The following is a 15,644-nucleotide window of genomic DNA, read 5'->3' on the forward strand; positions in this document are numbered from 1 at the left end:
TTTGATTAAATTAACATTTAGATATTAAGTTCTAGTAATTGGTTACAATATTACCTTCGCATTTTGTATAAAATTTGATTTGCATAATCGTTAATTATTATGGTAATTGCTTAATAATTTTACCTGTGTCGAACAAAGGAATAGTCGAGTTCTTAAAATTAAATAATTTTCGGTATAACTTAACTTGTAATCTGATTTATACTTTACAAAATTTAGAACAATTTTGTGTTATATCGTGACTATTAATTATGAACACTAAGCCGATTAACGCAGTCATTCGAAATTTCGACCTACCAGACGGCCAAAGGCGGGGTCTTATTTGCTAATCGCAGCCTATAAAAAGAGAATACGGCGTTGTAAAAACGCATTAAAACAAGTGACAACCACTCGGCAGAAACCTCTGGGGAACCGTGTCCTAATCGCAAGCCACAAAATGAGAATATAACTTTGTACTATATAGGTTGCTCAAAACCAAAAAACAAGTGACAACTGCTCATCAGACGATACCATGTGTAAAACAAACTGGTAATACATCATGATAAAAATTTGCTGTTCCAAAAACGCTTAAAGACAAGGTATAATCACTCCACAAACAGTTGCTGCTTCGCTTCTGCTACATTGTGCTCGGCGTCGACAAGTCTCTCTGAGTCGAGACATACCCATTTTCTTGCATACACATACTATATTCTATAAAACTATTAGAAACATCACTCATACAAAATTTTCCACTTTGTTCAAATCTATGCCGGCCCTAAGCCGCATTAAACTCTCCGTATATACAAATCAAAGTCTAAAGTCATCAAAGCCGACTTTAAGCCATTAATCAGGACCATTACCATATAATTAAAAACGTCCGCTCCCCTTAATACGTAAAGTTCACTAACCAAAGCAAATAATTTATTTTGGCCCTTTCCGCAAACGTTCCCTTATCCACGATACGACGTGCTAGAGATAAAACCTTGAAAAATTACCACTTAAAAGGTTTTTTGGACGGACAGAGACTTTAAGTTGGGATTGGTGGTAATAAATCCTCAGAACGAGTGGGAGGAGCTATTAGTCGCTGTTAGAGCGAGTTTACTAACGTTGGTGGTCGAGAAAGATCAATGGCGAAAGAAAAATACAGAAAAGAAATAAATAATATAGAAACTAAACGCAACAAAATGATATTGACGATTTTATAACTGGTACATAATATCAAATTTATAATAGAAGAAACACTATCTAGAACTGCGAATTATGAAGCACTGCGTTCTCGTGCTGATACTACAACCACCGTAACAGCCTGCGATATAGTACCGCAATTGTAGGTATCTAATTAAAAAAATATGATGCAATAGAGCCAATTCGCAATATTGAAATGATCTTGATTTTTTAGTTATAAGCAAACACAAGTAATCAATCGACAATAATTCATAAAGTATAAATAAAAATAGTTTCTAAAGAAAATTTAATGCTTGCCGAAACACAAAAATGTGCTTTAATGTTTATTCAGACGTTTAAAAACTACATTATGAATAAACGCCGCGAAGCCCATCGAAAACGAATAAATCACACAATTGATATTTTTTGTAGTCATGTGAAAACATAGATTGAAACTCGTATGTCGCTAAGAAAATGGCCTTGTATTTACTTTTTATTTTTAACATTGCTTTCAATGGAGCATTGTCCTTTAAATCTAAGATTTCATGACTGAAACGAGACACTAAAAGCACATTCTTGATCCTAACTGATCTGAGACCGAGGGATTCGATTGATATTGAATTGTTCATAGCGTTTGTAATACGAAACTATTGTAAAGCCTAAAATATACAATAGCATTTAAATTAAAATCAATTACGGTCCGGCTATTGAATTTCGATTTCTTCATCTTAATTTTGTAGGGCACTATAACACTTAGACTTAATTAAACTTTTAAATCTTAGCAATATTGACTCGTTTATTGTTTAGCAATTGCTTATGTGCCTGATTTCTCTTCGGTCATATCGGATTTCCATCTCACCGGACTATGAGAGTGCTCTTATCTATAGCGCACACATTTGTACACAATAATATCTCCGGCGTACCTGACTAATCTCAGTTGATATTGGCGGCCGTAATCGAAATAAGGCTAGGAGGAATTTTGTTCAATAATTATTTGTTTTTGTTTCAGATCAACTTTGATATATCAAAAATTAAAATGGACGTAACAACTGCATACACATACGAAATAAGATGAACGCACAAAGAAACATGAAAGAAAAAAGAAATACCTAACAATGCATGAGACGGAGTTCTTGTATTCAACCGACAATGTCCCGGAGATCGCTTACATACAGCTCAATTATACAATAGATTTCAATGAGACGACACAGAACAGCACGGTGTCGACAGAAGAGGGTGGAGTTAACAACTGGTGGGCGCTTGTTGCTCTGATGCTGGTGGTTGGCACAGCAGCTGGAAACGTACTTGTCTGTCTGGCGATATATTTGGAGCGACGGTTGCAAAATGTGACGAATTACTTCCTGATGTCATTGGCTATTACTGATCTCCTTGTTGCTATCCTGGTGATGCCGCTGGGGATTCTGACTTTGGTTAGAGGTAAGCTGTCGAATGTTTCTTTTATATGTATTTTAACCCTGGTAATAAATAGAGTATCGCATAGATCCTGTCGACTTTTGCACCAGACACCTCAAAATAAGGCTAAAAAAATAATTCGTGTTGCAATTTAGTTCGACCAATTGTCAGTTTCCTTATAATTATATGAAAGCTCGTTGTGTCTATTTTGTGACGTGTGTCTGATACCACACTTGATAAAGCTTCATCATAAGCAACATCATGAAGATCACTCTTGTACATACGCCTCTCCTAAAATATTCTAAAAGGAAATTAAGCGGTGCCCAAAAAATCATATAGATAATATCAGAACCAATTTTTTGGCGTATTTTAGTCCGTTTCCGGCTAACGTGTCGAGGTTACGAACCTGTAATTTTAACCGGGGTCAGCGAATCGAGTGATCTCTTAATTGCTGAAGTCACGTAGCCACCCTCAAATACGGATAAACTATCCTGACTCATGTACATTACAGTAATTGCATTAATTTACTATGCAAATTGAAATCAGATTGTTGGTGTTCCCTGGTGTGTGGATTAGGGAATTACATAGGTTGCAGAGACCATCACTGTATTTAGATTATGTACAGTATTATGGTATATTATTCATAAATATGAAGCATACCAATGCTACTCAAATTCGGATGGTGAGAAATATTTTAAAGTAACTTGTCCTTTATAGGTCTTACAGCATACCAAATTTCATTATAATCACCACGGTATTTTTTCTAGTAGTAGTAGTCTAACTTATAAGCTGACCTATTTACTCCTTGCCCGCCTATATCATCAAATACAGGTCAAAATGTATAACGACCACCATACATAAAACGAAAAATCAGCTAAAGTGGCCTTGTAATAGTCTCGCGTTGCGGGATCAGCCTGTGTGTTTTGTAGCTGAGCGATAATCACCTCTTGTCAGTCGACATTCTATTGAAACCCACTCCACTTATCATCAGGTGCAGTCAAAAAATAAAGAAAAACATATAGTGTCAAAAATAAACATTAACGAATCTATTAGATATTCAATATGAAAAGAGCTACGAGAAACTTTTAGTTTGCAAGTCGCGCAGCGCGTCGAAGAGTGTTCGCCATTTTTGAAATCACTAACATTTAATAATGCTACACGTGTATTTCTCTCGTCCGATACCTCACTTTCTTTTTTAAAGCAAACATAATGTTATTTTCATAATAATCATTTTAACAACTATGCTAGTACGTGTTATATTGCATTTAAATATAATTGTTTTGTTATACGATAGCAGCTCCGTAATTAGAACTACCATTTGGCTCCATTTGTGTTAAATATTCTATGTTAATGGACCCGAATATAGTTTATTTAACTTTGCCTTTATGTTGACTATATAAACGTTTTTTCATTTTATTTTAAGATTTAATCTTTGTGTACAGGCAAATACTTATATATAATATCAGCTCTGTATTATATACTTACCCACTGCTGAGCACGGGCCTCCTCTACTACCGAGAGGGATTAGGCCTTAGTCCACCACGCCGGCCTAGTGCGGATTGGTAGACTTCACACACCATCGAAATTCCTATAGAGAACTTCTCAGATGTGCAGGTTTCCTCACGATGTTTTCCTTCACCGTTAAAGCGAACGATAAATTCACAAAGAATACACACATGATTTTTTAGAAAAGTCAGAGGTGTGTGCCCTTGGGATTTCAACCTGCGGACATTCGGCTTGGCAGTCCGTTCCACACCCAACTAGGCTAACGCCGCTTTACAAATACTTAGCGGTATTCATAATTGCAGAAGTTTAAATGTAATTCATCATACTAAAAAACGAGAATCTTACACGCCAAATTACAAAATGCACTTTTCCAAGGCTCGTAAAAGCTTAATTAATAACGTACGAAGAAAATATTATAAGTCAAAACTTAGCGTCGTTAGTTCTTTCTCCAAGAGCTTAGACAAACTTTCATCTTTCCATGCGCTCACCGCACACTAATTAAAACAACTTTAAAGTAATTTGTCAAACTATATGCTGAGTTATTTTTGACGTCGACATTTCGACTTTGAAGGAATGTTACTGACATTAAATAAGCGTATATCTTAATATGGAGCCTTTAGAACTTAAAATTCATCACGTCTTTGATTGAGTCGGAAATAAGATTTCATGTTTACCGCCGTCATTTATGTAGGTCTGGTGTACTGGAGAATTTTGAAGAAATTTCAGAATTATCCAAATTATTTTAGAATAAATCTCCCATCTGTATCATGCGTGATAACAAACGAATAACACTGACAGTCTACTTATATAAATTTTGCAAAGCTATGCTTAGTTAAAACACAAATTTACTCGATCAGCTGCAAGTCAAAACCCGCCTTGCCTCTTAATTAGGTTTAAACTAGGAACCGGTGATGTTTTTGACAGGTATTTAAGCAATTCTTAACCACCTCTTAATGCTTAAACAAGTTTATAAGTAAGATTGATATTGTCTGTTATATACGAATATATGTAAATTTGAACTAAATTTTGATCGACTAACAGCCGTTTTCAATATATGATCACAATTTCAATGTTCAATCCGAATCCGAGAATGAACCAATCAAAATAATTCATTTGTAAGCATGTCAAAAAAACTATGTTCTGATTGGTCCATTTTTCAGATATATCGAACAAATCGTTTATTGGCTACGGCAAGGAGCGAGGACGGGCGATCGTAAATATTAACATGTGAAATATTACAAGCTTATTGCATTTGAATTGCAATTGCCCGTGTTTTATTTATTTTTTTATTACTTTGAATGACGAGACGACCTTGCCGTACGCCTGACGGTAAGCGATACGACCATAAACAGTAGAAACACCATCCAACACCTTGAATTACAAAGTATTGTTTGGTATTCCACTGCGCTCGCCATCCCGAGATATAAGATGTTAAGTCTTATTACGTCCAATAATTACACTCGCTTCAATGTCCTTCAAACCGAAACACAACAGTGACTACACACTGCTGCTGGGCGACAGAAATAGACATTACGCCATTAAGGTATGGAACGTTAAAACAATTGAAATATGAACATATAAGCATATTTTTACTTACAGCAATTCCAATTTGAAAAGCTAACAAACGATTTAAATCCATTAGCGGGCTGTCTTAAACCGCGTTAATCAAACGATGCAAACATTGATTGGCTAATATTAACGCGGAGTTAATATTGACAAACAATTTCAATTCCATTTCTGAAGTCAGGTAGAGGATAGATTAAACAGTGGTTTTCAACTCTAATTAAGCGTCGTAAAGATCATTATTAATTAACCATTAAAATATGTGGTTTAAGTTTCTTATAAATCTGAGTTTCAGTGTATCGTAATATTATTTACTAGTCTTGGTAGCGACAGTAAACGGAATGGGAAATAACATTTCATACCACATTATCTACTAATGATAATATGGTATGAATGTGTCATCTACTAATGTTTATTTTCTTTTAAATGGGCAAGACAATGAGTTTCCGCTGCACCTGATGATAAGTAGAGTGGAGTCCAATAGAATGACGAGAATGATTACCCCTCGGAAGTCTACACAATTATGCCGGCCTTTTGAAACCAGATATATACAGGCTGATCCCGGAACGTGGCACACTTACGTAAGCCACTATGGCGGGTTTAACACTTTGTGTACGGTGGTCGCTATCCGGACGGATATGAAATGTATTCTACCACTAGCATTTGGAGGCTAATAGATATAGTTGCAGTGGCCAAGGGTCCATATAATCCAAGTCCTGCCGGCTTCCGATCGTAGGTTGATGGGCCCTGAGCTAATTCTAGTTTGAGTTCCTGCCTAATTATTTAAATAATTGCCGTCTCCACAAAAAGAACTTTTTTCAATAATGATTTTGATTTACGGTATAGGATAAGAAAGTATAGTGAAGTATATTATTTATTTAATAAGATAGAAACACACAAAAGCAACTTTAAATTATTGCAAAAGAAATCAACAGTTTTGGTTATGTTTTAACCACTTATACTATACTGTTATAATATATTTTGTTAATACAGTGTCTATTGTTTTTAATGGAAATGAGAGCCATATAAAATCCACGGAGCCTTGGGCAGCAAAGAAAAAAGGGTTATGTAGATCCGCGACCAGCCATGTTGTACTTGAAGTGGCATATTATCTATACCTCTGCATCAAAACTTTATAAATAAAATTTGAATATTTTTTTGTTTGTCATCCAATTATTTTGTATATTTTTCTTACCTACAGAAGCGTTCAGGTCTTAGCTAAATCTTCCTTAAGCTTTAGAATAGAAATTTTAAGTGGTTAAGAAAAACGCTGTAACAATTCACGAAGCAAAACAAAAGTCTATAAACCAACAATTTTAAATTAAAAATATCCATCAAAATCTTTTTAAAATTTGAAATAAATCTTAAACCAAAATTGTGAATAGAGCTTTATAAAAAACTAATCCATTAATTTCCCGACCGCCTTATCCGAATCAAGATGTGCGCAAACATCTAAATTTACCTACCAATATGTGATTACATTTAACAAGTTAGAGTGCAGCGGCGCGGAAAGATGTGGGTTATCTCGTCTGTTGAGAATGAATAGAGCCGTTTGTGTGGACGCCACCTTAGTAATTGAATGGGGTGACGTCATCGCCTCGTGGGATGGGCTTGTAGAGTTGATACTATAGTATGTGGGCATATTTCTTGGTGAAGAAAATTTCATGATTTAGTAGCTCTTAAATACCAACCCTTCTTTGTTTCCGCTACCTTTTTCGCCTGTCTATGTATATCACGGCCTTCCGTAACTTTAACTTTGCCTAGTAGTCTTATTAATGAAAATCAGATAAATAGCGTTTAATAAATAAATTGATAGAAAACTACGTGAATGAGTTTTAATTCAAATAAAGTTTTTAAATCTTTTAATCATTGGATGCTAGTCAACATTTTTAGATACTATTTACTCTGACAATAATAAAGTTTTGTACAGGCTGGTATAATTGTATTGAATAATGAAGAACTCATGTCTAAGGGCCGTTAAGTAGTATCTCAACTAAACATACACAGTCTTACTTATAAAAAATTCGTAAAGCTATGCTTAGTTAAAACACAAATTTTGCCGCCATCTTGCCTCTTAATTAAGTTTAAACTAGGAACCGGTGATGTTTTTGACAGCTATTTAAGCAATTCTTAACCACCTCTTAACGCTAAAACAAGTCTATAAGTAAGACTGTTAATGTATTGAAATATTTAAGATGCAAAGCTTAAGATATCATTTAACAGCATGTTCTCAGCTGATTCGCCGTTGTTTTATAAACAAAACTGTCAAAATCCGTCATATGCTGTTACTTAAGATATCATTTGAGTCGTTGTTGATATCTGTTTGTTAAATAGCGACGAACTTAAGATGCTAACTTTAATTTGACAACATCTCAGCTGATATTGCACCTCAGAGCGAAACGAAGCTCCAACTGTTAATACGGTCCATTCCGGAGTAATAGATCACCCGTAATCGCAAAAAGACGGATTCACCCTCCTAGACGGAATAGGCCCCTCTGAGCTTAGATCTTAACACCACTTAACATATGTTGCAGTGGATTCGCTGTACCTACATAAAGCAAAAACTTGTCAACTTAACTCACTTTTACAACCTAAAAACAGCATTCATAATGAACTCGCGACAGTAGGCTGCGAAAAGTGACGTCACGTGCCGGCGCGTTCATCCATCAACGTCATTCCTTCAGTTAAAACACGCTGACTGCCGGACGATGAATTACATTGTTTTGGAAGTATTTTATAGCGATTCAATGGAAATTGTTGTATAGTAAATGAAACTATTGTATGAGAATTTATTTTTTATGTAAATGTGTAGTGTAGGTGATGATGTCGACGGATGATAGTAAGTAATTAAAGGAAGCATACACAATTAATAAATCTTGTATGCATCCCGGGATTCGCTGTTGAATATCCAGTTTCGGACAGGCCGGCATAATTATGTCGATTGGTGAAGGATAACCGCCTCTCGTTAGTCGACAATCTGTTTGAACCCCACTCCTCTTACCATTTTTGTAATTGGTTAACTTTGCCATGCCTGCAAAAAAATAATTATGGTATTCAACGAATATAATCTGTAATTACGGTTTAAACAGTCTGCTGTGGAAAGAGTTGCACAGCAGAATTAGCTGGCAGAGGCCAGAATGAGTAGTCTAAGAAGGCCAGTAGTCCAAGAAGGATCATGGCTGATTCCAACGGCACGGGGAAACAACTTCCCTAAGACTTCCATTAAAAGATTGAAAGTAGTTATAGAAGTGAAATAATTTATTTAAACCTGTCTAATGTTATACATTATTTATATTGCGTCAATATGAACTGTATCACCATGCCAGTTCGGAAAGCAATTCTCACAAGAGCACGGGCAAGAAAGTTTAGTGTCGCTCTTTTCAAAATCAGTCTAAGTTATTAACTACAGTGCGTGATACAGAGAAAAAATACAATTCGTTTTTTTATAATTTTTAGCGCTCAAACACTAGTAGAAGTGGTAATAAGTCAATTTTAAATTCTCATATGATTACACAACTCGAATAAATCATGAACTTTAAGAAAATTCTCGAGAAAAGTATTTCAAGCGTAAACGTATTTTATTGAAAAGTTATTCCTAAATTATACAAGTCATATGCGCTATTAATGTCTGCAAACACGAATATTATATGGACTGAAAATAAAATTAAAAGCACCAAGATCGTTTATTGACTTTGATACTAATTATAAACACGGAATGTTGAATGGAGAGAAAAGTAAAATATGTTTAGAAATTACCCAAATATTAATTCTTTATTTCAATATGCATATGGCTGAATTTCTTCATATTAGTTAAAAACCAAAAATTAGCAATGAAGTAAATGATATAGCCATTATGACTTTGACCATATCGATTCTTTATTTCCATATGTGCATACGGCTGAATTTCTTTGTTACTTAAAATCCAAAGATGAGCAAAGAAGTACATGAATCACCTTAATAAGCCATTATGACCTTTCATGAAAATAGACAAAGCCTAAATTGTGCGTACTTCAATTTGGAATTATTGAATCAAAATAATAGCAACCAACATTGACCTTTTCGAATTTATAAGAGTTTTAGCTTATGAGATTGAACCTTCCAGCGCTCCTCCATATGCAGAATACAAGAATGGTGTTTGTGTTGATGATCTTTAACAAATTTTAAACATTTTATTAAAGTAGGTATTTCCTTTCTAGTTTCCTTGCATTTGATTTCACTGATTAGAAGCAACGTTATACATAAAATTACCATCATCCTGTTTGCAATATTTATATAAAGGTTATGTATTCTAACAACAAATTCACAAAACGGAAACTAAAGCGTGTGTACGTCGATTTATAACAGTTTTTTCTCTTTTTGTTCCCTCATCGCAAAGGATTTATGGTCCATTTATATTAGTAAGCAGTATGTATCGTCGGAGGTAATAGTGGCCATTACTCGCCATCTCTGCCATGAAAATTTTATTGGACAGTAAAATAGCGTTAGGTTTGAAGGAATGCATCAAATTTCATCAATTTCAACTTTTATGGCCCAAAACGAATGCTAGACTAGCTTTTAGGGTTAGTTTTCAAAATTTTAGGTGTGAAATATGAGAAGATGAAAGCTATAACTTATATTAAAAAGTTTTGACCTACTAATTCACTTTCTCATCAATTTCCAACCCAAATTCCTGGACCTAGAAAAAAATATTATCACAGAGATTCCTTTCATATGTAGACCGGAAATAAAGGATATTTGAAAATTCGACACCCCTTAATGCATGGGGATACAAAGTTTGTATAGGGAACTAATTAAAGACAAAGAACTCACGCAGGCAGAACCGTAAGCAAAAACAAGTAGAGTCCAGAATTTAGTCTTCTGAATTCCGATCTTAAACTCAATAATTTGACCAACGGGACGTATTTCAGTCTTTAGCATTGCATTAATTAACTGAAGGTATACCAACCAACCCGCAACTCCGGGACCAGCCATTGTAATGTTACCACATCGATTGGGCTACAAAATGCAGAATGTACATACTTCTCTACTATTGTTTGTTGATATAATGATAGTAAATAGTAAACGCCTTTATTAAAAATATATTTTAATCGCAGCTTCGGCCAAGTGATAGCTTTTACCTTAATAATAGTCTATATTTCCGCAGGATAAAAGCAACAAAATTTCATCGAAACCGTAACACGTAAAGATATATCGCATTTAAGATGGTATTTCACATTAACAAATCAAATGTGTAACATATATTCGTATATATAAATAAGTGTTGATTAAAATTATGTTATTTTTTATATTTTCTATCAAATTCGCTGTATTCGCAAATGACTACTATTTCCACTCGGTTACGATTTTTCGTAGGTTATTTTGAATGGATGGTACAAAACAAGATTTTGATTACCTATCTCCGTGGTTTGAAAATAGTATAACAAGCATGAGTTTGAAACAGGGTAGCCCGGATATCCAGATCTGTGTCAGTTTGCGAACAAGATTTGTTCTATATTGGATTCCTTCAGACAAGATTGATGTAAATCAGGTACCCGGTCGTAAAACAAACACTCCGCACGTGTAAGAAACAAGTTGCGTCGACCCAATATGTAGTGGATGAGGTCCAAAGAAACGAAAATACCAACCTGAAATTAAAAATGTTCATTAAACAAAACTGGACGGTAAATTACAGAATCATGCAGTCAACAGCGGCTAAAATCTCCATTTATCTTTTTAGTTTGCATTTACGCAAGGTTTTTATGCGTTATGTTTAACAGAAAATGCCCGGTTTTTACAGCCAACAATTCACTACTGTTAGCTCGAAAATGAGCGCGGACTGGCCACTCGTTACGCAAATAAAGAAAAAATAATATTTCTATACTCCGAACGGCAAAGTATTTATACAAAATAATTTCATTTAAAAATACTTTGCAAATTTTAACAGCTCGGAACGCTTGTTATTTTTTGGTTGTTGCCCTGCCCACATATTTTGCAAATATGCCCGACTGCGGTCGGGCTGACATCGTATTAGCGGAAAATATGTTAATTTTAAAGTTGGCAGAACTGTATAATTTGTGTTCAGTGTTTTCGGATTAGGGTTCGTAATAAAGGTTTTAAGGCTGTGGTTTCGCAATACCTGAATAGATTGGAGTCAACCCATCATATCGTGAAACATATTATGCGGTGTATTTACTTTGCCGTATCAAGGAAAAGTAAATAACTTAATGATATATTTTCACATGCCATCTTACTTTAAACTTCCTAAAGTTGAAAGAGTCACAAATAATAAGTATCTAATAAAGAAATAAATAATAGAAACTTCTCTATGCCAGCGTGACAGACGCACACGCACACACACACACGCACCTAATTTTAGTCATATTATTTATATTTATAACCTAACCTGATAGAGACTAAAATATCGGCCATACGCCTTGTTACAATAATATCATACATATTTCATCAAACAGAAAATATCTATTTCCCCACTAGCAACCTCACCTTGTCTAAACAGACAAAGTGCGTCGCCATTTCGGCTCCCTTTCGAGATCATGTTACGGCTAATATGACACGTAGGTCGATTGCCACGTAATAAGTATTGTTAGTTTGTGACTCGCGACAACGAAATACGCTTTCAGTTCTATATTGTGTTGAAAATATTTTCGCTTTAACTTTTGAAACATTTAAATCATACCTCTACATTTTACAATGGTTTTGAAATTGCGAAATTTTCGGATCACTTACATCAAACCTGTGTTATATACTGTCCCACTGTTGGGCACGGACCTCCCCTTACTACTAAGAGGGGTTAGGCCTTAGTCCAGCACGCCGGCCTAGTGCGGATTGGTAGACTTCACATACCCTGGAAATTCCTATAGAGAACTCCTCAGGTATACCGGTTTCATCACAATATTTTCCCTCACCGTCAAAGCAAGCCATAATTAACAAAGAATACAAACATAATTTTAGGAAAGTCAGAGGTGTGTGCCCTGGGATTTGAACCTGTGGACATTCGTCTCGGCAGTCCGTTCCACAACCAACTAGGCTATCGCCGCTTTTTCGTGCCTACTACTTAAGTATTAGAAAATCGACCGTAAAGCTATTTGCGTATAAAGTCCTATATTTGTTTCAGGTTACTTCCCTTTACCCGCAGCGTATTGCCTCACCTGGATTTGTCTGGACGTCCTACTCTGTACAGCATCAATCATGCATCTCTGCACTATCAGTGTGGATAGGTGAGTAAAAATATTAAAATAGACAGTGATGTTCAAAAAGCATTTCTTTATTTTAAATTAATAATAATTTCACGCTTATCTGGATAACCATACTAACATTATAAAAGCAAAAGTTTGGGATATTTTTCCCAAATAAATAAACAAACGTTACATTATATTTCACATAAATTATGATGTATATGTGTTTTCGCGTGTAGGGTATTATAGATGTTTAGATGTTTGTTCGAAGTAAACGCAGAAACAACTGAATGGATTTGGATGAAATTTGGCGTATGGGTAAACCACGCCCTGCATGAATACGTAGGCTTCCTATCCTAGTAATTTGGTTCCATAAGGATAAAAGGAATTTTTAATCTGTTGTTTCAAATACCTTGCGTTGGCTACGTAGGTACAATGTCTTAGGTACTTTGGCTGAAACATTTTACACTGTGAGCAACAGCTATTAATCTAATAAATAGTTAATAAGGAAAAAATAAATTAAGTTCTAATTATTAATATAGACAAGTCTTTTTCAGATACCTCTCGCTACGCTACCCGATGAGGTTTGGCAGAAACAAAACAAGAAAACGAGTGACCGTGAAGATTGCTTTCGTGTGGATACTGTCTAGCGCCATGAGTCTACCTTTAAGTCTCAAATATTCGAAGGTAAGTCTTTGTAATTGCTTTTGGTCGCTTATTTCCGGCTTCACCCGCGTGAAAGAGTTTTTCTGGGATAAGAGTCCCGCTATGCATTATTCCGCTATACCGGGATAAAAAGAAGCCTATGTAAGGACATAGTAGTAACCAATGTAGGTCCTGGGAAGGCACAGGACCTAAAATTTTCTCCATACAAAGTATTATCGATATCCCTTGTATAGTTTTGATATTATCACATTTAGATAGATGCGGCGGGGAACTTTGTTTTCTAACGTGTATGTAAGGATGTTCTACGAGCGTGTACATCAATCAAATGTTGAAGGAAATAAGTCACTGAAAAAAAGGAATTTGTACAAATATTCAAGAAGTGTATGGCACCACTGAATTTACAAATAAAAACATACTTTTAATTTGACTATATATTTTATAAGATTTAATTAAATTAACCAAGAATTATGTTAGAGACCGACTCATCGTTTACAACTAATGTCCCACCTTAGTCCGCAGTTAAATTTTCTTATAATTTCTCGAGCCACAATAATTTAATTAAACTTTTACCACCAAACACACTTAAATAAAATTAGGAACTTCGATGAATTCTCGTAGATAATTTAATTTAGAAAACTACAAGCGAAACTATTTTCGCTTGAAGCGAGGGAACAAAAAATAAACAATTAGTTAGTTAATTTAATGAAACGAAATTCTGAAGTAAGTTAAAACATAAATTGCAGTTTTCGAGTTGAACAATAACAAACTATAAAGCGATTCGAGAGATTTAATTGAAAACAATCTAACTTTACATCAATTTTGAAAAGTTTCGCGGCTTTATGGATACAAGAATTGATAAGATACATACAGCTGCCTTGTTCGGGGAACAAAATGGTGGATATAAATAAATTCAAGAATTTAGAATATTATAACTTTATTAAAAGATTATGTGGCAAAGGATGTATTGAGTATGATCAATCAGTAATACGTTTACCGCATAGCAATTATAAATTATCATTGTATTTATACACCAAATATTTGGTTTCGTAATAGAAAAGTGGTTGTAATTGAAAAAATACCGCAGAATTGTTAAGTTGAAGCTCGTTCTATTCTGAATACGTTAAAAATATAATCGTAGATGGACATGTTTTTTGTATAAGGGTTCGACAAAGTGACACCACTGTACCTGTTTTTAAGTGGAGTGAGGCCTAATAAAATGTCGACTGACGAGAAATGATTACCCCTCGACAGTCGACACAATTATGCCGGCCTGTTGAAACTGAATATACACAGGCTGATCTTTGAACGCGATACACTTACGTAGACCATTATGGCGGGTTTTAACTTTGTGTACGGTTGTCGCTATCGGAGCGGATATAAAAAATATCCTACCACCAGAATATTCAGAAGATCCAGTGAAGTAACTATCCTGTTTTACTGAGCCAAGATAAATTCTGTAACTACCGATAACCAAAAAAACATCACTCAATTACCAATATTTAAGGAAACGAATACGTTGGCTCATCGTTGCATAACTCCAAAATGATTAACTTTCATAACATCCGTGTGTCAGAATAACTTAAAATTTTAAGATTTAATCGCGTAATACGAATAGGATAACGGAAACTTTAAGGTTTTTACCGCTGATCAATTTATATTTGAATATTACTGAAGCACAAGTCACAACCTTTTATTGACTACATACTGCTTCCAATTTGAAACCCATAATAATATAGTAAGGTTTGTTAAGTAATTTGTATATGCATCACATTTTAACGGCTAAATAAGATTTTGACGATCTTAGTATTTAATACACTAAGATCTATACAAGATACTACTAGATTAATAGAGATACTACTAGATGAATACACTAAATTACAATTCACTCAGACCTTAATTTTACAATTCACTCATACAGAGTAAAGAAGGATGTCCAACTACTCTTTCATATTATTATCGTGCTAGGAACAAGTCAGGAAAAAATATAGATTAAACTAAACAGTGTCGGAACGTTTTAATGGCAAGTCTCATACTTTCTAATATAAAGAATATTTTTTGATACGTCCCTAGTACGGTGATGGTATGGAACGTCGTAGTGGGTAGACCCCTTTAACAAAACTCAGACTAATGAATATGCACATCTTCAATGTAAGTTACATAAAATTGTTTTCATTAACCAATATT

The 15,644-nt window shown here is 34.7% G+C and overlaps 1 protein-coding gene across 1 annotated transcript in view; it reads left to right on the forward strand.

The window, feature by feature from the left end:
- The first annotated feature begins 2,103 nt into the window (after positions 1 to 2,103).
- LOC115442113 (5-hydroxytryptamine receptor 2C) overlaps positions 2,104 to 15,644 on the forward strand; it is a 28,194-nt gene continuing 14,653 nt past the window's right edge. The window contains exons 1-3 of the mRNA XM_037444747.1: positions 2,104 to 2,577; positions 12,734 to 12,836; positions 13,352 to 13,481. Of these exons, the coding sequence (XP_037300644.1) occupies positions 2,256 to 2,577; positions 12,734 to 12,836; positions 13,352 to 13,481 (555 nt within the window). The 5' untranslated portion in view covers positions 2,104 to 2,255. The remainder of the gene's footprint in view (positions 2,578 to 12,733; positions 12,837 to 13,351; positions 13,482 to 15,644) is intronic.

Source organism: Manduca sexta, chromosome 28, assembly GCF_014839805.1.
Source record: "Manduca sexta isolate Smith_Timp_Sample1 chromosome 28, JHU_Msex_v1.0, whole genome shotgun sequence".
NCBI lineage: Eukaryota > Metazoa > Arthropoda > Insecta > Lepidoptera > Sphingidae > Manduca > Manduca sexta.